At 52.1% G+C, this 24568-nt stretch overlaps 1 protein-coding gene across 2 annotated transcripts in view; it reads right to left on the bottom strand.

Moving 5' to 3' along the window:
- Positions 1-19966, bottom strand: part of ARK2C (arkadia (RNF111) C-terminal like ring finger ubiquitin ligase 2C) — a 47739-nt gene extending 27773 nt beyond the window's left edge. For both annotated transcript variants that reach the window (XM_086480252.1, XM_086480253.1), the window contains exon 1: positions 19906-19966. In XM_086480252.1, coding sequence (XP_086336378.1) covers positions 19906-19966 — 61 coding nt within the window. The remainder of the gene's footprint in view (positions 1-19905) is intronic.
- Positions 19967-24568: the final 4602 nt, after the last annotated feature.

The raw sequence follows: 24568 nt of genomic DNA, 5'->3' as shown, positions 1-24568 counted from the left end.
ATGACCTCCTGCTTGATATCGTCATGACCTTTCAGCTTCGTTTGTGAGACCATCTGAAATTTGTTTGATTTCGGTTCCTCTGCAGCGCCTTCAAAGCAGACTTTTCATGCCGTGGGGAATCACGGCACACCCAAATTAGCTGTTCCTGTACTTAAATGGCTCGGGGCGGGGAGGATGGCAAAGCGTTTGCCCAGCGCCATGAGAACAGGGCTGGTAAATACGCCCTGGTTTACAGAGGAGGAGATGGGAACAGGGCAGAGGGCAGAGCTGGCCTGGGCTGCAGAAGTCGTGGGTGGTGGACCCAGGGCCAGACCCTCTGCTCTGCATATCCCCCATGAAAAGGTGTTTGTACGACCACAGGTCGGTGCCATGCCGTTCCCTTCCCCGCTGCCTCGTGGTGAGCCCTCTCAGGGCCTGAAGCCACCTTTTCCCTTATGACCAGCCAAGGTCTCCTACATCACCCCATGCTTGCAGGGCATTTACGAATATCACCCCACCCAGCGCTCCCACACCAATGAGTGTGTTACCGTTGCTAGCAAGGCGAACCAACAGGGCTGAGCTTCTACCAGTAGCAGCCTAGATACCCCTTTTTTGCCCTACATGCACTGTTTTTCCCATCAGCAAGCGCTTTTCTGCCCTGCAAACCACGGACACACACGACCAGAAGTGGGAAGACACATCCTGGAGGGCACTGGGTCAGCCCCAGGGCGATGGGCAGCATTATGTACAGACCGTAAGACAGCTCAGCTTTGTCTATGTATTTAACTCCTGCATCTTAGGGAGCGGAGACGTTTCCTTCCCAAAGGATGACAGAGCACCTTTTACAACATCATGGCCCTAGACGTTCAGGAGGCATTTAGGAAATTTTAATTCAGTCTTTTAGCTGGCACTGCATCAGCCCAGAGTTTCCTCCTGGCTCTGGAGAGACGTCTTCATCTGCTCCAGACTGAGGAGGGACCACGCTTTTCCCTGCCAAACAGCTGGGCTGGTCGGGTCATTCTCCTATTTTACTTTTTCCTGCAAGAGTCCCATGCTGGGAACCCCCTGCCTGTACCTTACTGGCCTGCCCTGCTGCACTGAGGGGCAGGTGGGGCTCATGGGGAGAGGGGAATGGGTAATAAACCTAGTTGATGATGGCAGCCTAGACACCTACTCGTACCTTTTATCTTCTGCACTCGCAGGACAGGAACGGGCCAGTGCTGGGTCCCAGGCAGAGGCCAAAGCCCTGAGGCACAAGCAGAGGTTTGTGGTTCTTCCCACAGTCCTGAAAATCCCACGGGAAGGGAGGAAACCAGCCCCCGCCCAGCCCAGCTTGTGACCCAGCCTCACAGATGTTCTCAACAGTGGACACCTCACCGAGGGAGCATCCCAAACCACCGCAAGCTCCCAAATCCCCAGGTATAACATATAAAATCGACCTGCTGCCTGCACTTCCCGGTGGAGCAAGGACAGCAGCTGAGCCCCAGGGATGAGGGGTGACCACATTCATTCTGGGCACTCACGGATTTTTAGCAGGTGACCAACCCCCCGAGGACAGATGGGGACTGAAGGGAGCCAAATTTCTGCAGGAAACATACCTGCAAGGAGGGACTTCATGGGGAGATGGGGTACCAGGAGAGACCTCACGGATGAGGGTCTTGGGAGTACAGGGTCAGTGCATCTCAGTGAATCAAAGGAGACCAGGAGGGTGATGGTGATGGCTATGGGGCTGGAGATGCGCCCACCTGAGCGAGGCCAGGAGCATCTCAAAATTTCCCACCAGTCCAGGGCAAACAGACTGTACCACACTCCTCCCCACAGCACACGGGAGCCTACCAGGAACCTGTGCAGCTGCAAAGTGGGAAAAGGTGCGCTTTTTTTTTTAGTTCCACGTGTGACCCCTAGGCCCCAAGGATTTTTACTAATCGCTAAATTTAATTTGTTTTGCTCTTTTCTCGGGGCTAAGGCTTTGCATTGCTGGGCCTGTGTTGTTTCCGTTACAGCCTGCTATTTTTCATAGAAACTTCAGACTAAGTATCAGTCACACATTAAGGTCAGGCAGCTCAATTCCATTAACAGGCGGCGAGACTCAGCCTCCCTGTAATGAATGCTGCCTGCGCCTCCTAATGATAGTGGCAGAGGAACTGGGCAGCACCAGCACACAGTGATTGGCACCCCCCTGGCACTAGGGACCACAGAATTGATTTTAAAAGTGCATTCATCTTCTACAAATCTTGGCTAAAGTTTTCCTGACCTGTGACAAATCTGCATGAGCTGCAATTGAAAGACAGAGCCAAGAAGAGGAAAGGAAAAAAAAAAAAAAAAAACAACAAAAAAACCCCAAACAAAAAACCCCAAAGCAAGAAATAGATTCCAGCAGGGTTGTCTGTCTCAGTTTCCAGCCCTCACCCCCAGCCATGTCTTTCTGCCCCTCACTTTACGAGCAAAGCTAAAGGTTTTTCATACTGCTGCCTGCCACAAAGAGGGTACAGAGGATTTAAAGATGCTACAAGCTCCTCCCCGTTGCTGGACTCACGAATGTTGGGTCAGGATAAGTCCACCCCAGTCAGAGGGTGCTAGCCTCCGTCTGCTTTTCACAGCCCAACAGCCACCAACACTGGGACATCCACTTCCCACCCCTTGGGCTCTGCACCTGGCTGGGAAGCAGCTTTGAGGAGCTGGCAATTGCACAGCAGAGACGTGAGCAATGAAGGTGCCCACCCCATCCCCTTCCCGACCCCTTCCAGCATGGCCCCACAGCTGGTGGCCCACCACACCTGCAGTTTCTCTCCCTGCTTCTACAACAAAGTGGTACAGCCAGTGTCACCTACAGGCAAAGGAGGACCTACAAAAACGTCAGAAAAGGCTTTTCCTGCTCTTTAGCAGTACTAACCCCAACCCAAGCATGCAGCTATCTCATGTCTATACCAGACCATCCTCTTATAGAGCCTTCAATTTACCAATGCACCATTTGGGCATCAAGGTGAGGATGTTCTCCACCATGTAACACAACGACATGGAGAAGAAGGTGACTTGGGCTGAAGTCAGGAGTTGCTTCGCCGAAGGAAGATGACAATTTTAGTTATGTGCAACTACCCAAGGTCTAACAAGCTGTGCATCCAACACCACCGTTTCAGGGACATTTCGAAAGTGTAATTGGGGTGAGGGAGAAGAGGAGGTGGGGAGAGAATGAAATAGAACTTTAAGGCATTACCACAGCATCAGGAGCCTGGGTTTCAGGCTGTAAGCTGTCACATTGTTATGGACAAGGCATTTGGGAGGTTATAACAACTCTTTTACTCTGCAAAATTCATCCTTCCTAAAGGAAAACATTTATTCCGGTCAAGTACAAATAAGAGTTAAATACAGGCAGATCAGTTTTAATACTATAGTTACACCTATTAAAGCGCCTGTAAAACTAACATCAAGGCATTTCATATTAATTCCCTCTCAGTGACTCCAGATCTGATTTACTTCGACAAATCCCCTGCTATTGAGAAGTGGCCACAAGTCTCCACAGCTCTGTATCAGCTGGCATTGCAACAAGTCACTGCCGGACTCAAAAAGTCAAGATCTATCAGCTACACAGGGAAAGCAAAACTATTGATCAGAGCAGCTAGGTAAGGAAGTCATACAGATAGTGTCAGCAGCCAGTTTTTCCCCCAGATCATTATTTTCAAGTAAATTTCATAGAAGACATGAGGCCTGAGTCACTCTTCCCCCTAGTGCAGTGGCTGACCTCAGGAAAATTCTTCCCCATGGATTAAAAACAAATAATGTTAAAGCGATTCTTCAAAAAAAAAAAATATATGTGTGTGCGTGTCTGTGTCTATGACACTAAGGAAGAACTGAGGTTTTTATTTTTCGTGCAAAAATCTGAACTTTGTCAGCTTCCTGCTTCACTTCTAAACTTATTTACTGAAGAAAGCAGAGACATCTGCTCAGGTTTTTATGGCTAAATAAAATTCTTCAGACATCACCTGTGACACATTTCCTCAATAGTGACCAGAGAAAGGAGGATAAAAACCAGAAATCCACTTTCCCCTGTCCACATCTACATTTCCCCAGGAATTTTCCCTACAAAACAGCATTTTCCTTGTTCCCTGGATTTTATACCAAGTGTCCTGCAAGATGGGCGCTGGCACAGATGGAGAAATGAAGGTGGGAGACCAAAAGCACCTACTCATCCTTAGGGAAGACCAGAGGGTCCAGGTGGGGATCTGTGGAGCTGGGGTTCAGCATGTTGGGCCCACTGCCCACTTGCATTCACAGGTGTCATTCAGGTGAACAGAAGCATGCCCAGCAATTTCGGGAGGGCTGGTTTCTGCTCTACGAGTTGGACATAGCCCAGCTGCTTGGCTTTAGACCAGACCCATGGTGATTTGGGATCTTCTCCACGCAGATGTGACCACGGAAGTGGATGTCCCTGCCCATGGAAAGTCCCCTTGTTTGGAGGGGATGACCCTGGTGCAGAACAAAAGTGTCCAACATTGACTTTTACGGCAGAGGAGAGCACACCTGCACCCCTGCCCACGCCAGCTGACTGCCCATCCAGTAGGTGGACCCGCAGGGAATGCTGGTCAGAGAGGAGGCACCACTGAAGTGCTGTCATCTCCATCCTTGAATACATCCCAGACTCGGCTGGGCAAAATGCTGAGAAACCCAGTAACTTCAAAGGTAGCCCTGCCCTGAGCAGGCAGCTGGACTGGAAACCTCCAGAGATCCCTTCCCAGCTGAACTATTCTGCAACTCCATCAGCCAGTGGAAGATGCTCTTTATTTTTCAAGAGCATCTTCTGGGGCAGCTGGGGTACATGCCTCCGCATTACAGCTCTGAAAGCACCACCAACATGGAAAAAGTCTCCTTTACCTTTGCAAGGGGGGTGCTTGTAAATGCACACACATGCAGAGAGCGGCGCCGCGCACTACGAGAGGCGCAGACTTCACTCAAAGACTGGAATGAAAATAAACCTAGGTGTGTATTTTCCGTTTCTATTGCCAGTTCACAGCGCAACTGAGCCTTTAGAGAAAGCAGAAGAAGATTACAGGATTTTTCACAGCACTAACCGCTGAACCCAGGAGAAGACTTTTGCCTGAGCTGAAATAATACAGCACAAATAACACTAACCCATGTTATGTCCATTGAACGGTGGTTCCGGCAGATGCCAAGTAGAAGAGAGAAAAGCAGCGATTACAAAGGTGTGTTTCAGATTCAACCCAGCTCCGGGGGAAAAAAAAATAACGTCTGTTCAAGCTACAAAACCTGTTGACTCCTCAGAGCTCCCGGTTACAAACAAAAAGGAATTAAAGTTGGGATCCGAACATCTCAGTGATGTTAATTAAAGCCTGGTGCCTCCAGAACACCAGCCGAGCCGCACGCTGCATTTCTAATATTTCTCTCATGCTTTTGAGAAAGATGGACTACAAAGCATCTAATCCTGTTCCTCCATTCAGACAAAGCATTTTGACCAAGCAAATCAAACCAAGCTCCATGAGGAAGCGCTGGCTGGCTCAGAAATTGTCCAAGATTTGGCAGATCTGCAAACATCTGGCCCCAAAAAGATGCTTGCAGGCAGTCCCCAAGCCCTGAATACCCTCACACAGAAAGCTGGATGGGCAAAATCCTGACTCCTGACATTTTACAGTGGGATCATTCTTATTTTTCAGAGAAACAACAAAAGCTGTAGGGATGGCAAACTTCCTCCTGGGACCCCGGGGTTCAGGTCTTCTGCTCAAATGGATTATATGGATTTCTGCTCTCTGTGTTTTGGGGTAGCAGCACAGTAGTGTAAAGCCCCACTAGTATTAACCTGCTTGTAGTTTTAAATGCAGAGATGTCCTAGTATTATAGGTGCAGCTTGGGCAGAGTTGCCAAGCTCCTGAATGCCCCAATTTCTCAACAACAACTGGTGGCTCATTCAACCAAAGGGCCCAGCCCTTCAAAGCAGCTCAGCTTGCTTAAAAAAGGTGTATTTTTCTCTTAATATCATGGAAACCAGTCAACGGCCACCCCCAGACCCTGCCCAGCTTGGATGTGGTGGAGACTCGCAGTTCTCCTAACCACTACCAAGCCGCACTGATGAGCATCCCCAGCCCACGGTGTGGGATCTCTCTCTCTATGTTGCTGCTTTTCCATCACTTTCTGGCCCATCAGTCCCTGCCCTGAGGGACTCTTGTGCTTCCCACTGTGTGTTGCCCTCCTTCCTCCACCATCACGCAGCACTTCCACACCAGAGCTCAGCTAAAACCTCTCCCACAGATGCAAATTTGCCAGGAATTTTAAGCCCTGGTCTTTGGAGAGAGCAGGACACCAGCAGTGAAAGCCACCTTTCCCACCATGGAAGCTGGTATGCATATGGACACAGAGAGAAAGCAACTCCTACAGCTTAGGGACTGCAACACAGCCAACCCCAAACCCCAGGAGATGTGGGGAGCAGACCCCTCACAGCAGGCATCGATAAGAACAAAGCACCTTTTCATCGGCTTTTTGGTGTCTGAAACTTGGCAAACACTTTGTATTTTCATGTTACTGTTGTGTTCTGGGCTTTCATCCCTTTTTTTTTTTTTTTTTTTTTTAATCATTAAATCTCATTGTATTTGTTGGCTTTCTCAAAGCTCCAGCTCCCTGCCGTGATGCGAAAGTGCACACATCATGGCAGCACTAGAAACAGGCTTGTTCTTTAGGCTGAAAAAAAAAAAAAAAAAAAAAAAAAGAAAAGAAAAGCAAGCAGGAGCTGGGTCTATTCATGGTCTGGAGAGGAGCGTTTTGGCTCAGGGGCAGAGTGCCAACCCTGCACACCCATCCGCTCCACTAAACTTACCTCCAACAGGCTGCCTTCTCCCCAAAGTTCTCTGCAGAGGTGGCTGCTCCAAGCAGGTTTAGTTGTTGGGTGCCCTGGTACACCCCTCCTCCCCTGCACCACCCACCTGCCCAGCCCGGCTCGCATGAGGGTCCCAGCACTTCTTTGATGCTCTTGCACTGGCCTGGATGTCACCTCCCTGCCAAGGGACACTGCCAGCGAGCTGGGTTTCTGCAAAGCATGTCCATCCCCCTGTTCCCCGTCTGAATTGCAGGGCATCGGGAAGGGGCCCTTGCTGCCTCCCCGTTCCCGTCGTGGGGCCAGAAAGCTGTGACCAGTTGTGCCAAAACAGAAAGCAGGGGAAAGGAGAGGCACCAACGCTCCCTGTTCAATGGGATAAAAGAGCAGCAGCCCTTTTGTACAGGTATTTTCATCCGGAAAAAAATCTCCCCTCTAAAAGCAATATTTTCTAGAAGTGAAGCAAGAGGAGGAATATACGCCTAGAGCCCACTCAGCACCACACCATGATGCTCCCTTCCCCCGGCCTAATGACCAATGTGACCATGCTTTAAAGCTAGTACTCTGGTTATGAGATAGACCCCTCCATCACTGTTCCCAACACCAGTTATTACAGCATCCATCACACTCATCTCCTGATGCAGCAGCCAGAGGACATCCCTTCAGCCCATACAGAGCTCTCAAGGAGATCCTCCACCTTCTGGACACACTGTCCCATAGAGAGCAGTGCCTTATCCTCCCCTCCACCAACACACACCCGACCAGTGGGCTTGAGGATCTCAAGTGCTTCCAGCAGGTTTGAGCCCTGGAGCTAGCACCAGCCCTGAGGAAGACTTCTGTGCCTAGGGAATGAATGCGAAGAAGGGGCAATTCATAAAAACTGATCACATCCACGGTGGAAAACATGGCAGATATTTCAAAACATGGTGTGAAAAGGCAGAGGTAAAGGTGAAGAGATCAAGGGAAGGTAACACCAACAGCTATGCTGGGCAGGAGGACTTACCACCTGGCATACAACCAGCTTCATAATGCGTTTGCTGAAGAGCAGCAAACGTTGTGTCTCTGGAAAGAGCCACAGGATGGATCTAAGCCTGGGTCTGCCAGCATCAAGGTCAGCCCAGGCTGAAAAGACCTCCTCTCACTGCTTAGTTTCGAGTAGGAAAAAAAAAAAAAAAAGTCCAATGAGAGATGCTGGGCTGCGGATAAGGAATCCTAGGACAAGGACAGGGGTTCAGCACAGCTGGTCCCACACGGTCTGGATGAAAGCACGAGCTAGTGTAGTACATCCCAAAAACTGCTATGAGCTTCTTGGATGTTGTTGAGCTCTGGCCCTTGATTTTGTTAACGACAGTCAAAATTTCATGTTACAGGAAGAGCAGAGTCACACCGGACACCTAACGAACATACTTCAGCTTCCCTAACAGCACCCCAGCTCCTTTCAGGAGGAACTGCTTTCTGTCCCAGGGACTGGAGGATTTATCTTGTCTCCCTTCCCCTTGGTCCATGTCCTATTTTTCTAAGCTTGTAACTACCTCCTAGTAATGATTTTCTTCCCCAGGGCACCCCTGCACCCTACAGAAGAAGCACCCAAGTGGCATCATGTGCCATCTGGATCTGTCAATGCTCTTCTTGCAGATGACCCGGAGCAAGATAATAAGTCCTTATCTCCAGGGTGCTTCTATAGACTCCTTTGGAAAAACACCCACAGGCAAGTTTGTAATCACATGTGCCAGGCAGATTTTCCTACTCAGATCCAACAATGCCATGGAGAAGGCACTATTTGTCTCTGCAGGCTGAAGTAACTCAGGCGGATGAGCCCAGTAAGGAGCTAAGCAGTGGTTGCACATCCTATCCGAGACCTCAGCTGTCATTTTCATTTTGGAAACCATCCCTGGTCCTCGCAAGCCTGGAAACCCACCCTTGTGGCCAAGTGAGGTGAGAAGGAAGGCGAGGCGGAGGCTGACATGACCTCCCTTGTTTTGTAAGGAGCCAACTATATTTTGTGACCTCCTGCACCAGGAGCACAGCCTTTGCTTCTCCGAGACTCATCTCAGTCATTAAAGCACTTTCTCCTGATAAAATAAATCTGATTCCTGCACACGCTAAAGTCACAATATGGTTTCACAGCACAAGAACATGGAGGATTGGGGCAGTCTGTTCCTCATCATTGCATGCTTTCCAAGTGAGTACAAAACGCTGAATCCATCTCTCAGATATGAAAAAAATTACTTCTAGGTGAAAAGTTTCTGTACAAAAAAAAACAACTGAAAGATTACAATGAATTGGTTTTATTCTCTGCATCCAGTTGATGCTGTTTCATTTTCTGCCATAAGATAGCATTTCATTTCTGGGGTTGTGGCCTATTTCACCCCACTTCAAATGAACCAGTTAAAAGCTTTCTCTCCTACCCTCCCCCCATTTTGCTGAAAAACCCAAAGACAATATAAAACCAGGAAAATAAATTTTCAGCCAGTGAACCAGAAATTAATCATCATCTTCAAACCCATGTATCTCTGTTTTCACATAGCTCTAGTCCTTGGCAACTCTGGTCAACAGAAGTGCCAGCAGCTGAGCTGCTGGTCCACCACCCATTGCTCACCCATGCACCCCCCCACTGCCGCTGGGACATGACATCCCTTGCTTTGAGGCCCAATTCCCATGCAATACCATATTTTCAGCTTGCAGCTTCAATGAGCAACCTCAGAGACAAGAGTCTGGCCATCACTAGTTAAGTTAAAGCAGGAAGGAGTCAGGCAGAGAGCTGAGCAACAGATTAAGGATGGACAATCAGTTTTGCTGCTGCTTTGATAAGAGCAGGAAGGTATAGATTCATAGAATCATTTAGGTCGGAAAAGAATCTTAAGATCATCCAGTCCAACCGTTAACCCAGCGCTGCCAAGGCCACCACTAAACCATGTCTCTGAACACCACATCTACACGTCTTGTAAACAACTCCAGGGATGGTGACTCCACCACTTCCTTGGGCAGCCTGTTCCAATGTTTGACCACTCTTTCAGCAAAGAAATTTTTCTTTATGTCCAATCTAAACCTCCCCTGGCGCAACTTGAGGCCATTCCCTCTCGTCCTGTCGCTTGTTCCTTGGGAGAACAGACCGACCCCACCTCACCACAGCCTCCTTTCAGGCAGCTGCAGAGAGCGATCAGGTCTCCCCTCAGCCTCCTCTTCTCCAGACTGAACACCCCCAGGTCCCTCAGCTGCTCCTCACCAGACCTGTTCTCCAGACCCTTCCCCAGCTCCGTTGCCCTTCTCTGGACACGCTCCAGCACCTCAATGTCCTTCTTGCAGTGAGGGGCCCAAAACTGCACCCACCATTCGAGGGGCGGCCTCACCAGTGCCTAGTACAGGGGCACAATCACCTCCCTGCTCCTGCTGGCCACACCATGGCTGATACAGGCCAGGAGGCTGTTGGCCTTCTTGGCCACCTGGGCACACTGCTGGCTCATGTCCAGCCGGCTGTTGACCAGCACCCCCAGGGCCTTTTCCCTCCCTGGGCTTTGGGTCGCACTTCAGCCCTTGCAGATGGGAGGTTGAGTGGCTCCATCTCCCCACATCCCCCCAGTTTCCAGCTGCCTCATGCCCACCTGGATTCACCCAGGCTGCCATTTCCCACCCAGACCAGGTTCACACACCGGTCATTAAAATGCCAGGCAGTGTAGGTCAGCCTGCAGACCCCAGCCAGGTTTGTTGGCACCTCCAGGCTCTCCCAGAGCTGCACTTGACACACAATATAACCCTTATCTCAGGTTCTGTGTTGCGTCTGGCTGAGATGGAGCTGATTTCCCCCATAGCAGCCCTCATGGTGCTGTGGTTTGTATCGGTAGCTACAAAGGTGTCGATAACACACGAGTGTTTTGGCCACTGCTGAGCAGCGCTCGCACAGCACCAAGGCTGTCTCTCCAACATCCCCTGGGAAGTGGCTGGATATCGCCTGCTGATGGGAAGCAGAGAATAAATCTTTTGTTTTCCTTTGCTTCCACGCATGGCTTTTGCTTTTGCTTTATTAAACCGCCTTTATCTTGACCCACGAGTTCTTTTCCATCTTATTTTCTGCCCCCCCTGTCCCGCTGAGGAGTGATAGAGCAGCTTGGTGGGCACCTGGTGTCCAGCCACGGTGACCCCACTACAGATTCATACAGAAGTTCCCCACTCAGATCAATCAGGACCGAGCAGAAACAGCTCAGTGAGTGCTTTTGGTACACGGTGGATAAAAACTTCTCCATTCAGCCCCATGGAGAGCTGCCTGCAGCCCACCAATCTCAAAGGAAGCTCTGCCCAGAGGAGCAGTGTATGGAGGGAGTTTGGGGCTGCCAACGGGCTTTGCAGGTGGCCAGTGTGGGAATGGACCCTTTTTTATAGGGTTGCACGCAACCAAAACATTGTTTAAAAAAAAAAAAAAGCCTTGTGACCCCAAGCCCACTCGTGTCATGCTATCCCTGCGCAGAAAGCCTCCTCGTTCCTTATCTCGGCCCTGGGGGATTTGTGGGATATCACAAATAACGTCTGGACACGCTAAGTCTTCTTTCAACACTTTGGTTGCTCCTAATATCTATAAAGTCTCATTATGATAGATCTGAAAGGACTAGTGACTGGGGATGCTACAACTCATCTGGTTTCTGCCCAACCCTGCTCTTTCTCAGATGTTTTGAGCAAATACTGTGAGGGGTTTTTACCCATTTTCATGCCTTAGACATCCATCTCCAAACCCTACCAATCCCCTCATCTCCCATCAGGGAGAGCAGAGACCAAAGACGCTCAATTTTGGCCAAGCAAAGCTTAATCCACTCCCAGTCCCTTTCAGCTCCCGGCATTGAGGGAACTTCTTAATTTCAATTAGCCGCTCGTGCAGTAAAACCCCTCAAGGAGGAGGCGAGCTGTCAGGATCCAACCCTCCAGGGCTCACCACCATGGTGATGTGAAACCAGGCACGCCGGCAACAAGATGTTTATAGCCCAGTGATTCATAATACTGCAGAGTTTGCAGGAAATGTAACACCATTCATGATCAAGAAATGCTCTTGTTTTCTGCTAAATATATAAAATAATCACTCATCCCCTGAGCAGCAGATGCAAATTATACATAGTATTAGCCTCACATGCCAAGCGCTGTAATTCTGGTGCAGCATGAAGCCGTTTCCCAAGGCTCTAGAAGTCCCTTAATCTGCCTTTTGACGTCAAATGACAAATTTCTTGCCTGGGATCATTAACGGGATGACTAATGAAAGCTGATAAGTGAATTTATAAATGAAATTAAAGATATTAATATTAAAGGCCAGGCTACAAGAAAGAGAAATGTGGATTTAGCAAACCACAACAAGAAGCGTGGTAATCTCCATGAGATTTACAGCTCCTTCCCCGCCGGGCAAATTAGAGACGTGGTGTTTTCCGCCTGGAGGTTGTGGAAACTGCCAGGCTTGATGGACACCTCTCCTGAAGCATTAGCACCCCCATTTACCTTCAGACGCTGGCTGAGACTTAAAAAGCTCCTGCTCGAGTTTGCCAGCAAATGCCACACCAGGGCTGAAAGCATGCTGATAGTCTTGCAAAGATAAGTGCATCACCAAACCCTCACGCAAACAAAATACCTTCAGTCTGTGGTCCGTTTGCTGCTGATTACGTCATAAAAACCCAAACAAACAAACAAAAAAAAAATAACGCCACACCTCAAACTAGATTATCTTGTTACTCATCCCAGTATAAAGCAATTCTCTTAATAGTCGAGCCGTATTTTGGATTTAAGCACCTACAAACAAGTTCAGACCTTTCCAGCTTGGTGTCCGATCCCACATCCAGGCAGCTTCACCATGAACCCACAGGTCATTTCTGACTCCAGCTGCTCCTCACTGAGGTTTGGGGCTCATAGGAGAGTCTATTTAAGTCTCAGCTCCCACCAGCTCATGATGATCAACCACGAACGGACCAGACAAACACACTCCACTGCCCCAAGGAGCACAAATGAGATCCTACCCAATGCTGTAGGGCTGCATGAGAACAGGCACCTTCTCTGCTATCAAAAAAACCCAGGAAAAAGCTTCCTTTTGTGTGTAGATGCCCAGTTTTCAAGCAGACATGTCATGGAAACAGGTTGACCGGGCAAGTGTTCATCAGTGGTGCCTCCTCACACTCCCCAGAGCTTCCAAAAAAACCAAGATCCCTTTGGATATATCAGTACCTTGAGCTGGCAGCGTCACTCAAGGGAGAGTCATATGCCACCAGGAGAATGAGAAAGCCCAGAGACACAACACGGAGCACTGCTGGGGAGGGTACGTTTGCTATGGGGACGTTTCCCAACCCTACCCTCCACTGGAGGAGCCCAACGTGGGGAGCAGCCACAGCACGACAGATGCCCAAGGGACTGTGTTTCTGAATGTCTTTTAGAGACCCTCCCAAGCCTGGAGAAGAAGACAAGAGCAGGCTTTCAGAGCAGCTCCTAACTCAGCCCCAGTGGTGTTGGGTGGCTGGACTTGTGGTCTGGTGGGCTTCCAGTTGCACCAGGTCCCTTCAAACAAGACCCAGAAGGTACCCATGACCCAGCTTTCTCCTTGTTTAGGGAAATGGCTGCTCCTTGTACCATTTGGGGAAGGAGGTGGAGCAGCAACGCATAACAACCACTCTGCAGCATCCCTTATGCCCCCCAGGGAAAAACAGCAATGGAAGGTGGCTCCATCTAAACTGACGATCACCCACACCTCCGGGTGTCACCTCCGGGCAGGGCAGCCGCTGCGAGCAGCCAGGAGCACAGAGATGCAGTGTGAGAGACGGAGACATCCAGCTCCTTCTTCAAGCTACCAAAATCCTCATCCAAACATCTCCCCACAGGCATGTCCTCACTTCGAAGGGTCCCAGCTCACGGGTACCAAGCTGCCCCTTATTGCCTCTCCCCATAACCTGCATCTTCACTGCTTCCAGCACTTGCTCTGCTCCAGACCCCGCTGGGCTTAGCCACTCAGACCAAAGCAAGAATGTTCATTAAAGACCTACAAGCCATACACATGCAACTTTCCTGCATTTTACAGCCTTTAAAGGGAGGGAGAGAAAACAACAGTAGTTAAGGACACTTACCAAGAGGGATCCACGACAGCACGTGCCAACCAGCCCAACCCAGCTGGGGCTTGGAAATGTAAAGGATCAACAGGCAGGAAAATGGGTGAGAAAAGGTCCTGGGAGACTGCAAAACTGAGCAGAGGAGGAGCAAGAAAGGGTTAAGCAAAAGTGGTGGGGAGGCATGGAGCAGACACGGGTTCGATTTCCCCTCCTCCTGGCTGCTGCCGAGCTCTGCCCACATGAGCTCTCCAGCACAGGAGACTGGTCCCTGTCACCACCAGGATCTGGCTGAAAAGCGATTCGGGGGGCTTTTTTCATCTGAGAGGGAGCATTTAGCCATTCCCAAATGACCTAATTTTCTCCCTAAGAAGGTTTAGGAGTAAGACAAGACCACGCAAGGATTTAATCGGAGGATATTCCGTGGGGTCCTGTGCGGAGCCACTCAGGAAACTGCAACCCCTCTGCCAACCCTGACTGCAGACCGACCCGCTCCATCTCCCCAGACTGAACCCCAAAAGGGAGAAAATTATCATTTTCCTCATTGAGTCTCAGCCCCACTCTCATTGCCCACCTGCAGGTCCCTGCCCTGGCCCCACCACAGCCACACATCACCCTTTTCCTTCCCAAACCACCACGGCAGCTGAAAAATCTTCTGAGTGTTGGAGCTGACATATGAGTTTTGAGCACCAAGTTTGCCAGAAGCAGCAATCTGAAGCTCCACTTTATACTACCCTTTAATCGAAAAGCCTTGTGCTATCACCCTACCCCAGGAGCTGCAGGTCGATGTAGAAACACCCAAACACCATGAGATGCCCAAGAGTCACGATTTTTGGTGGTGCCACCACACCTCTCCCAATGGCCAAACCAACTCCGGTCTTGGAGGTTACAGATATCAAAGTTCATCTAGATGTTGGAGACGACCTTTTGCAAAGTTTCCCCTTGCCTTTTTGGCACGTTTATTTAATGCTTCCCAAAACGAGTGCTCCCAGGTTAAAGGTGGGAAAGGCTTTCCGCTGCTGACCTGCTGCAGCATGTGCCCCCTTTTGAACACCTCTAGAGATAAGGACCTTCCAGTTTCGACATGAGGCAGCCCCAGCGCACCGTTTGGGTTTAAACCAGCGGGCTGGAGAGGATGCCCGTGCCCTCACTACCGGGCATTGTGCCCCACAGAGCCCCCGAAAAATCTGGGGGTGGTCGCAGTCACCTCCAGGGGCTGCGACCATCCTCCGTCTCGTCGGTGGAGAGGGATGAACCGGTCTTAGATGTCACATGTCCTCCCCGTGGCACTGGGGGAGGCGGGGGGGGTGTGTGGGGGGTGTGTTTCTCCTACAGGTTTGGGAGGATGGGGCTCCCGCGCCCGCCCCAGCAGTGCTCCATCCTCCCCTTCCACCTAACGAGGTGCTCAACAGATTACAAGCAGGATTTAAAGCAACAACAAGAAAAAGGAAGCTCAGACTTACTCTAGGACAGTCCTTCCAGGAGGTTCACGGAGGAGGACGCAGCGCGAGACCGGCGACTCGGTGAGGACCGAGGCCGGAGGCGGTTACGGCAGCGTCCTGGCGCCTACGGACCTCGCCCCCCGGTTTGGCACCCCACACTCTGTCCGGGATGCACCGAACGATGCCAGACTGCGTCCCCACTGCGCCCACACCGCCTCGTCCCCCCAGCCAGGGCAGCTTCCCAGTTTTGGGGCAAACACCCCCCAAACCACCCCCCAAGCTTCGCAGCTGGGTTTGTTTTCTCACTCGGGCACCAACTCACCAGTTCTTAAGTAACACACTTCCAGGGACCAGACCTGCACACAGCAAGGTAAATCCAGATCAGCTTTCACTCGACTTTGCCGGTAATTCCCAATATGGGCAAAATGTGACCGCTATTTGTTTTATCTTCCTTTCAAAAATGATGGAAATTGTGACACCACCCCAAACCCTGTGTGAGACCGCTCCAGCTCCCACTTGGAGTCATTAAACACACGCAGATGTGTGTAAGACCTTTACACAACCCTTATATAAAGGAATCTCAGAGCCCGTTTTGTCCGTGTTTGGGATTATCCACCTCCCTGTTACTGAAAGAAGTTATTTAAAGCAGCCCAGGAATACAGGTTGGTGCTGGAGAGATGTATAGGCTCTATAGAAATCACTGCATGTGCCTCCACACCCACAGCAGCACCACCGGCACGTGACTTGTCTTGGATTTCCTCAGCCCCGCGATGCTAAAATAAAAAAAAAGATTATTTTCTTTGTAGCGGGTGGCTTTCCAAGGCTCGTAGTGTCGAAGGAATTAAGTCATTAAATTGTGGATGCATTTGATGGATTATGAGCTATGGAAGCCTGGTGGTTACCGACTAATAAGGCTGGGAGGTGGAGGGGCAGCGGGGGGGGGGGGGGGATGCTTCCCGTTGTAAGAATGTGTTTCTAACAAGACAGGTCAAAATATGATGCAGGTGATAAATTGCTTAGTACCAGTTGCCATTAACCCAGCAGCTTTCTGTATTGTTAGATTACCACAGTATCCTCAGAGATCGACCAAGCAGTTTTGCTCTGTATCAGCGCTCGTTTGCAGAAGATCTGGGGGGGGGGGGGGGGGGGTGTTACGCTCCCTGCAGTGAATCCGCTGCTCCTAACAAAGGGGCAGCTGCCGGCAGGTGTCTGTAGCACGAGGTACGTTTTGGAGGGGGCTAGGTTTATCTGTGTCAGGGTTTTGGGTTGGGGTAGGGAGCGGGGTGGGGAATTAATTTTTTTCCACACCATAACCAGAATCTCATTGTTTCATGTGGGGTGGGGGTTGAATTTAAAAACAAAACAAAAAACAAAACAAACCCAAAACAACAAAGAAGGGGGGGGGGGAAAAATAATCACATTGGAAAATGATCAGCCCCAACAGGCATGCATGTCTCCCTTCATGCAAGCGAGAAGCACAGCCTCCCTCCTCGGGATGGGTACGGGGACATGTGTCACGCACGGAGCTCAGCGCTGGCCCGGGGCGAGGATGGAGCGAGAACAAAGGGCCACAGCATACACTACATCCAGGGGGGGAGCAGGGGGCGACCCGCTTGTGCTCATACGAGGAAGGGGGGGGGGGGGGGGGGGGGGGGGGGACGACGGACAGGATGGCCAAACAGTCATCGAGATAGACAGAAAAGGAAATATGGAGAAGGAAATAGTAAATAAATGTTTACAGGGGAAAAAAAACAAAAAAAAAAAAACAAAAAAAAAACCCAAACACCAACAACAAAACCCAACAATCAAACTCAGGATAAAGCTAGGAGGGAGGTGGAAAGGCACGGCCTTGCAAAATGATGCGTCTCTTCGAGGGATGCTGAGGTGAGGCAGGGCGGGCTGCTGGAGCCACTCGCTTTTGTTTTGTTCGCTAGCGGCTCCTCTGGAAATTTTAGCGGTGGGAACCACTGACCTGCTATAATTTGTCTTCCTCTCATTAAAGACAAATAACCAACCCTGTGTCTCCCCATCTTCTGTGGAAGTGCAATTAAGACAAGATGCTTCCCCCATCACACACACACCCTCCCACCCCCCCAACCCCAGCCCCATCTCCTGCTTTCGGGAGCCCTGACTTCCCTCAGTTTCTGGTGGCATCCAAGCCAAAACTGGGAGGTTTTACAGGACCATTTTGCAGACCTGGGAAAGGAGGTCTGGCGCAGGAACAAGGAGAAGTGACCAGTATTACAACCGCTTTGCAGCTGCAGCAAAATTGCTCGCTGATCGCAATTTGGTTGTCCACCCCTCCCTGCTTCCAGTATTTTAAGGTTCCTGGTGACTTTCTCCCAAGCCCGCAGTTTGCTCTTTTGACCAAATCGGGTTATTCAGAAGATGGTGGGCCTGGAGGCTTCAAGTAGGAAAATGTAGTTACAACATTAGCAGCTGGGACGGTTTTACGAGCCCTGCCTTGCAGGGGTCTAGTGGAGATATTTATAGCATGCCAGTCGCCGCAGGACTGAGGCATGGCAACTTCTCGCCTAGCAGATGGTGGGCAGGGTGCTTGCATATATGTATATGTTTAAATATACAGCTAATAGATTAGAGGGAGGTTTGGGTTTGGGTGGGTTTTTTTTTTTTTTAACCTCTTGTTAATCAGAGTTTTAAAAAAAAATAATAATAATTCCCCCCATCCATCCGGAGGTCATCCCTCTCGTTTTGGTATCAGTCTGGTAAGGAAGGTGTAATGTTGTAACTAGAATGAAATAAGCGGCAGACCCTTCATCAAATATCTATCCTTTTTGATTAATAATGAGGGTCTGGATTTATACTTTTTTTTTTTTTGGCTATTCTGCAGTAAAACAGAATTCTGCACCAGCACAACGGTAATACGGACTGTGCATCTAGGGAGTATGTACACACAGACTAATGCTGAGGGTAGATACGGGATAGGAGGGGGAAAAAAAAAAAAAAAGATGTATTAAAAAGCCCCCCATATCTGCGCTACAGGAAAAAAATCCACTCAACTCAGACCTCACGATGAGGAAAAGCAAGGAAAAAATCTAAACAGCAGGATACGACAGTAAATGGGAAAACAGCAATAGAAAAAGCACACTAGGTTAATATAGGAAAACTAGTTTCTTTATTGAGAGATCGTATATTAGTATTAGTGGAATTGTGTGTAACAATGTCATCATGCACACAATACAAAAAGGCAAGGCCCACCATGCTATGGAAGGGCAACAGAACAAAAGCAGCGTACACTGAGCAGATGTATAGGCTACAGCACATTACATTTCAGCAGGGTATGTCTCTACAGAGAGATTTACATCAGAAACTAGGTAATGTAAAAAAATACAGACCATGCTTTAGTTTTAGTACAAGAAAAAAGGTGAAGAATACACAACCAAAGGATATTCGATACAGAAAATTACCCACAAAATAAGAACAGGAAGTAATTCAGCACAGCAGAAAAAAATGTTATCCCTGTTTAATGGATAAACCATTTTGCCAGTCGTCTCTCATCGCAAATTTTAGAGAAGGGGGGGGGGGGGGGGAAGGGGGGGGGGGGGTTGGTGTGTGCGCTGGCGGGACGGGACACTTGTGGCGGCCGGGGAGGGAGGGCGGTGCCGGGGACAGCAGCGGTGCCACCGCCGCCGGGGACCGGGGCGCTGCGACCCCTCGCTGGCCACGGCGGCCAGCAGCTTTTGGGGGGGGGGGGGGGGGTGGGCGTGTATTTTAGTCCCCCCGTTTCATCACACATCTCACTCTCCAACTCTTTCCCAATTCGGTTTTTTTTTTTTTTTTTTTTTTGGAATTAAGGCCAACTTGCCGGGTTTCCCTTCCCCAATTTTTTTTTTTTTTTTTTTTTTTTTTGGCGGGGGGTGTCGGTCGCAATTTGGAGGCGTTTGACACACACACACACACACACACACACCCCCCCACACCCCCACACCCACCCCCCCCCACCCCCCAGAGCTTTCCCAGGAGACTCTGCGCCCAACGACCACAGCAAAATGAATCCACTTAACAGGAATTTACAGTGCAATGTACTCAGCTAAACAGGATGAAGGTACAAAAATGGCTGTTATCGTCTACAGCTACGCTGAAATGGCCTGGTGGCTACGCTACACGGCGAGACGGGGAGCGAAGGGGGAGTAGGGGGGGCGGGGGGGAGGGGGGCGGGTGTGTGTAGGGGGTTAAACCAAAAAATAAACCAAAATTTTAAAAAATAAAAAAAAAAGGAAAATGGATCTACCGAAGCACAGACTGGAGGGGCAGGCGGGAGCTGGCCAAGCGACGGGCGCCGGGGCGGCCCTGGGGGGTCGGAAAGGAGAAAGGATGGGAGCGGGGGGGGGGGGGGGGGGAGGAGGGAACCCCCCCACAACGGGCACTGCTGGGGGCGCAGAGCCCTGCGCACCCGCGGAGCTCCTGACCGCACGCTGAGAGCGCGGGGAGGGTGGAGAGGCACCCCTCCGCCTCTGCCGGGGTACCCGCAGCCCGGGCCGTCCACAGGGACACCCCCCCCCCCCCACCCTCAAACCCCCACCCCCCTCCCTCCTCCGCGGAGCGGCCCCGGGACGCGAACCCGCGGCGCCAGCGCACGGCGCGGTACCTCTGTTGCGCACGGAGCCGAAGACGGGCAGCACCAGGTAGCCGACGTGCACTAGGACCATGCTGCGGCCTTTGTGGCGCGGCGAGGCGCGGCGCGGCCCGGCCCGGAGCGGCGCGGCCCGGCCCGCCCGGCCCGGCCCGGCCCGGTCCCGCCGGTCCCTCCGACACGGCGGCGAGTGGCGGCCGCCCGCTCCGCCGGCACACAAAGGGGCCCGCCGCCAATGGCAGCGCTCCGGCCGCCGGCCGCCACGCCCCCCCACCCCGCCGACAGACGCGCCGGCCAATAAGGGAGAGCGGAAGGCGGGGCGTGGGCGCCAGCCCGCGGTTTGGGCCGCGGCGCTGCAGGCGTGCGGCCGCGGCCGCGCGCGCGCGCGCGCCACCTAGCGTGCGCGTCGGCGCGGAGGCCTGCGCGGGCGCGCGTGGAGGGAGGCACGCAGGCGGGGGCGCGCGGGCGTTAGCACCCGCTAGACGGAGGCGCGCGGGCACACGCAGGGGCCCGCGGGCGCGGGCACTGGCAGGCGGCGTGCACAAAGCGCCGCGCGCGCGTGCACCAGGCGCGGACGCGCGCGCGCGCGCGACCCCGTCGCCGCGAGGCCCCGCGCGCGTGGCACACCATCCCCCCCCCCACACACACACACACACACACCCCCCACACACCCCCCCCGGCCGCAGCCCCGCTCTCCCCTACGCGCGTCCCTCCGCACCCGCGCCCGCAGCAGAGGATCGGGCCCGGCCGCACGGGCACGAGCGGCGCGGGCGCGTCCCCGTCCCCGCAGGCGGCACCGTTTGCCCCACGGCGCGGACTCCCCACGGCAGCTCGTGACCCAAAATGGCTCCGGCCGAGCCCGGCGGGACGCGGAGAGCTCATGGAAGCCCCTCGGGGCTCGGAGCCGCCTTCCGCGTGGGGCGGAGAACCCCCACGGCCTGAAGAAGCGCGATGCCCCCCCACACACCCGCCCCCCTCCCCAAACCCCCCCCCCCAAAACCCCCACCAGAAGCTCATCCCTGCGCACCCAAAAGGGTTTTAACGAAGCGGGCAGGACCCCGCGGTGCAGGGGGGGTTTCGGCCAGGGCCGCAGGCCCCCGGGGCAGCGTTTCACCCCGCTGACAACCCATTTCGATGGGGGGGGGGGGGGGGGGTGTCTCGCCGCCCCACCCTGGATTCAGGGACGGGGCGGGGGGTTGGAGGATGTGTTTTTGCCCCCGGCCGCTGTCCCGCCGTGGGGATCCCCCTTAATCCCGGTTTATCTCCACCCACACCCCCTCCGCATCTGGCAGGTTGAAGCGCTCGGTACGTGGACGTGCGACGGATTTGTCCGCCGGGATTATTGCGTTGGTTTTGTCGTTGGGTCTATTATGTGGGGTTTGGGGTTGGTTTTTTTTTCGTGGGTTTTTGGTTTGTTTTTTTTTTTTTTCCCCTGATCTGAATTAAAACAGGGGCTTGGCGACCCCTTGTTTAACCCTTTCCCTCCCCGCCCCACAGCTTCAGGCCAGATGCCAGGCCGGCCGGTGTAAGGGGGGATTAACTTGATCCGCTGGCAGCGGGGGACAGCTGCCCCTGCGTCCTCGCCGCCTTCTTCAGACCGGTGACGTCCACCCAAAAGGGCTTTTTTTTTTGGGTGAGTTTTCACACCGCTGCTGCGCCAACCTCCCTTCGAACGGGAGCAGGAGAATTCCCAGGGGCCCGCTGCCTCCCAGTGCCCACCCGATCGCATCCCAGTTTGGATTTTTCCCTCCTGCCTTGCCCCCCTTGGGTGTCTCCCAGGAGGCTGTGCCGTCTCCAGGAGGGATTTTGGCAGGGAAAGGCTGGACCTTGCCCCACGCTGTCACCGTGCTCTCACCACGGCTCGGCCAGCCCCGCACCTGCAGCGCTCAGTATTTGTACGTAGCACACCCAGCGTGAATATTTCCAAGGAAAGCGCAAACTTCGGTTGTTGTTTTTTTTTTTCCCCATGCTTACGCTGTAAAAAAACGCTACCCGTGCCCCGTTTGTGGTGGAAAAATTACCGCTTTCCACCCATTTCTACCAGCGGCGAGAAATCGTTTCCAGCAGCAAGGTGCGGTCTGCTTGATCGCGCTGTTATTAAACATCCTACAAAGGGACGTGCCTTTAAGCCCTAAAAAGCCTGGAAGGGACTAACGTCGCCAAACCCACGCGTGAATCCACCAAGGAGAGGTTTGCGCTTCGCCTCCACTCGCCCGCCCCCACCGTGGTGGCTGCGAGACGGCCCCTGAGGGACACCCAGCACCGTGCATGGACCCTGCAAAGCACCCCGACGTCCCCTCCGTGGTCCCTGGAGACAGCCGCTGGTCCCGGGCTGGGGACCGCAGGCCCACCACCGGCTCCGGTTGCCTCGGGCAGCTGCTCCCGTTGCCCCCGGCCCCGCTGCGGCAGTTGTCGTGGGTGTTTCACGGGGCTCAGCCCTCGCTGCTGTTGCTTTTCATCCTCTCCCCCCCTCCTGGGACACCCGATCCGTCGCGGGGGCTTTTCGTGTCACACAGATGCCGCAGGCACAGGCTGACGTTAAAATTAGCCCTCGGCTTCCTCCTGCCCGGGTGGCTCGTGCCTGTTGGTGTCCCCCAATGCAGCTTTTGGGGTCCCAGCACCCCCAGTTTGGGGATTCCTCCCACTTTTGCCCCCAGGTCTCTTGAGAAATTAACACCATTAAACTCTCCTTCAATGTGATGTTCTCCAGCCTCGTGGGTGTCACACATGCCACCCGGTGTAGCTGCGGCACAGGGGATGTCTCACCGCTTGGTCCTGTGGGAACCCCCTTAGCCAGACACGCACAGAGGATATTTAGTAAGTATAAATGTGATACAGAGCAGCAGGGGTCCGTATGGCACATCAGCCACCATCCTTGGGCAGGTCTGGGGGTGACCATAACTCTCTGCCCACCTCGAAGCCCTCGGTAGTTTCAATGTGGTATGGGATTTTTCACCTTCTCTGCGAAAACGAGCTGGTTGAAATCCTTTGGGAAGTCAGGATGGGATCAACTTGCTCAAAAACCAATGAGCCAGTTTCCTTCAAACTTGGAGGGCTTTTTTGGCCAACCTCTGGCAGGACAGTGGAAAAGCCCCAGTGAAGGGCTTTTTCTAGCAGGTTTGAAACCACGGTTTGCTCAAGAAGGACGTGCCGCACCCCCAGAGGCCATTTTATGGCAGGGTGGGATTGATGGCGTGAAAAGATCTGATGCCTCGCTCCTGGGAGGGATGAAGCACATCATTGTGGTGGACAGTGTGACCTCTTTGCTAGACAACAGCCTGAGGCTTTGATTATTTTCTGATCTTCAGCTACTCTTTGGATAATGACTTCTTTGGCAGCACGTCTTGATGTCAATGGTGATACAACCACAGCACAGCCATGGCTGGACTGGTGGTGCTTCTAGGGCAAGGGTGGTGGGAAGGGTGGCGGGTCTTACAAACCCCATGAAGAAGAACAGGGGTTTGAGGGTCTCAGGACTTAGACGAGGGGACACAAAAAGCCTGTTGAGCTCAGGAGACCAGCACTGAAGATGAGAACCTCCAGGGAAAAGTGACGGTGGAAAAATCAAAGGCAAAATGAAGAATGGATAGAGGAAGGGTGAAAAGGGAGGAGACATCTCTCCAGCAAACACCACAGCATCGTGCCGTGCCTGGGAGAGCCAGCAACCTGAACGTAGGTGGGGAGCCAGAAAGTGGGGACTCCTGGCTCATGAAAGAGCTTTATTTGAGATTTATTTACACTGCTCTTTAATCTGTGCTTATTTTGCTCCTTTATTTCCTGCCTACCTGTATTTTCTCTATTCTGCATTTTACCCCTTTTCTCTTTTTTCTTTTCTCAAAAAAAAAAAAAAAAAAGAGAGAGAGAATCAAGGTAGAGAAAATCATTATGCACCTGCTTAAAATTAAAATGAAACATTTCAGCATTTCAATTTTCCAGGTTTATGGGGAGGAAATAAGAAAACGGGTAAAAACCTCCGATCCAAACAGCAGCCGTTTGAAAGGCAAGAAAGAAAACGCTGTGCCCCTATTTTGCCAGAGCAGGTTTCAGAAATGTGGCCCAGGACTTCCTCTGGAGTAAAGCAGGAGGTGGTTCTTCCTCTTGCCCTGAGAGTGGGGATTTTTGGGAGCTCACAGCTGCTCGGAGGGACCCAGTGCCCTCCTGAGCTTGTTTAAGAGGCAAAGGAGGACAAGGCATTGTGACGCCCCCATTTAGGTCTCATCATTTTGCTAAAATTGAATTATTTTGCGTCCTCTGTTTGCACAGGTACGGCAGCTTACAAAATAAAGTCGTTTTTCTGAGCCGTGCTAGTTGCTGCAAAATGGGAGCTGGCGATGTTTCGCTGCATTGAGTTCAGAGCGGGATATTGGGGCTGATCAAATGCTTCCTTCAAATTAAACTTTTAAGCTTATGTCCTCAGCATCGATCCTGTGCCCCCCTACGGAGCGGGCAGGGGTTAGGCTGTAGGATACTTCACATCACCCTTTTTCAAGAAGAATGACCCAAACCTCATCTTTTTTCCTCCGGTCCTGCTGCAAAACTCCACGGTTTCTGTCACTGATCAAGGACGTGGCAATATTTTATCCATGAAACCCACTCCGTGCTCTCAAGGCAGCTTTGCACTGACCAAAACCAAGGCAAGGTCAATGACCCCTGTCTGCGTTCCCAGACCCTGGGCTGG

Source organism: Leptosomus discolor, chromosome Z (assembly GCF_034619465.1).
Source record: "Leptosomus discolor isolate bLepDis1 chromosome Z, bLepDis1.hap2, whole genome shotgun sequence".
Lineage (NCBI taxonomy): Eukaryota > Metazoa > Chordata > Aves > Leptosomiformes > Leptosomidae > Leptosomus > Leptosomus discolor.
The sequence above is the reverse complement of the archived record's forward strand: the minus strand, read 5'-3'. Positions and strand labels throughout refer to the sequence as shown.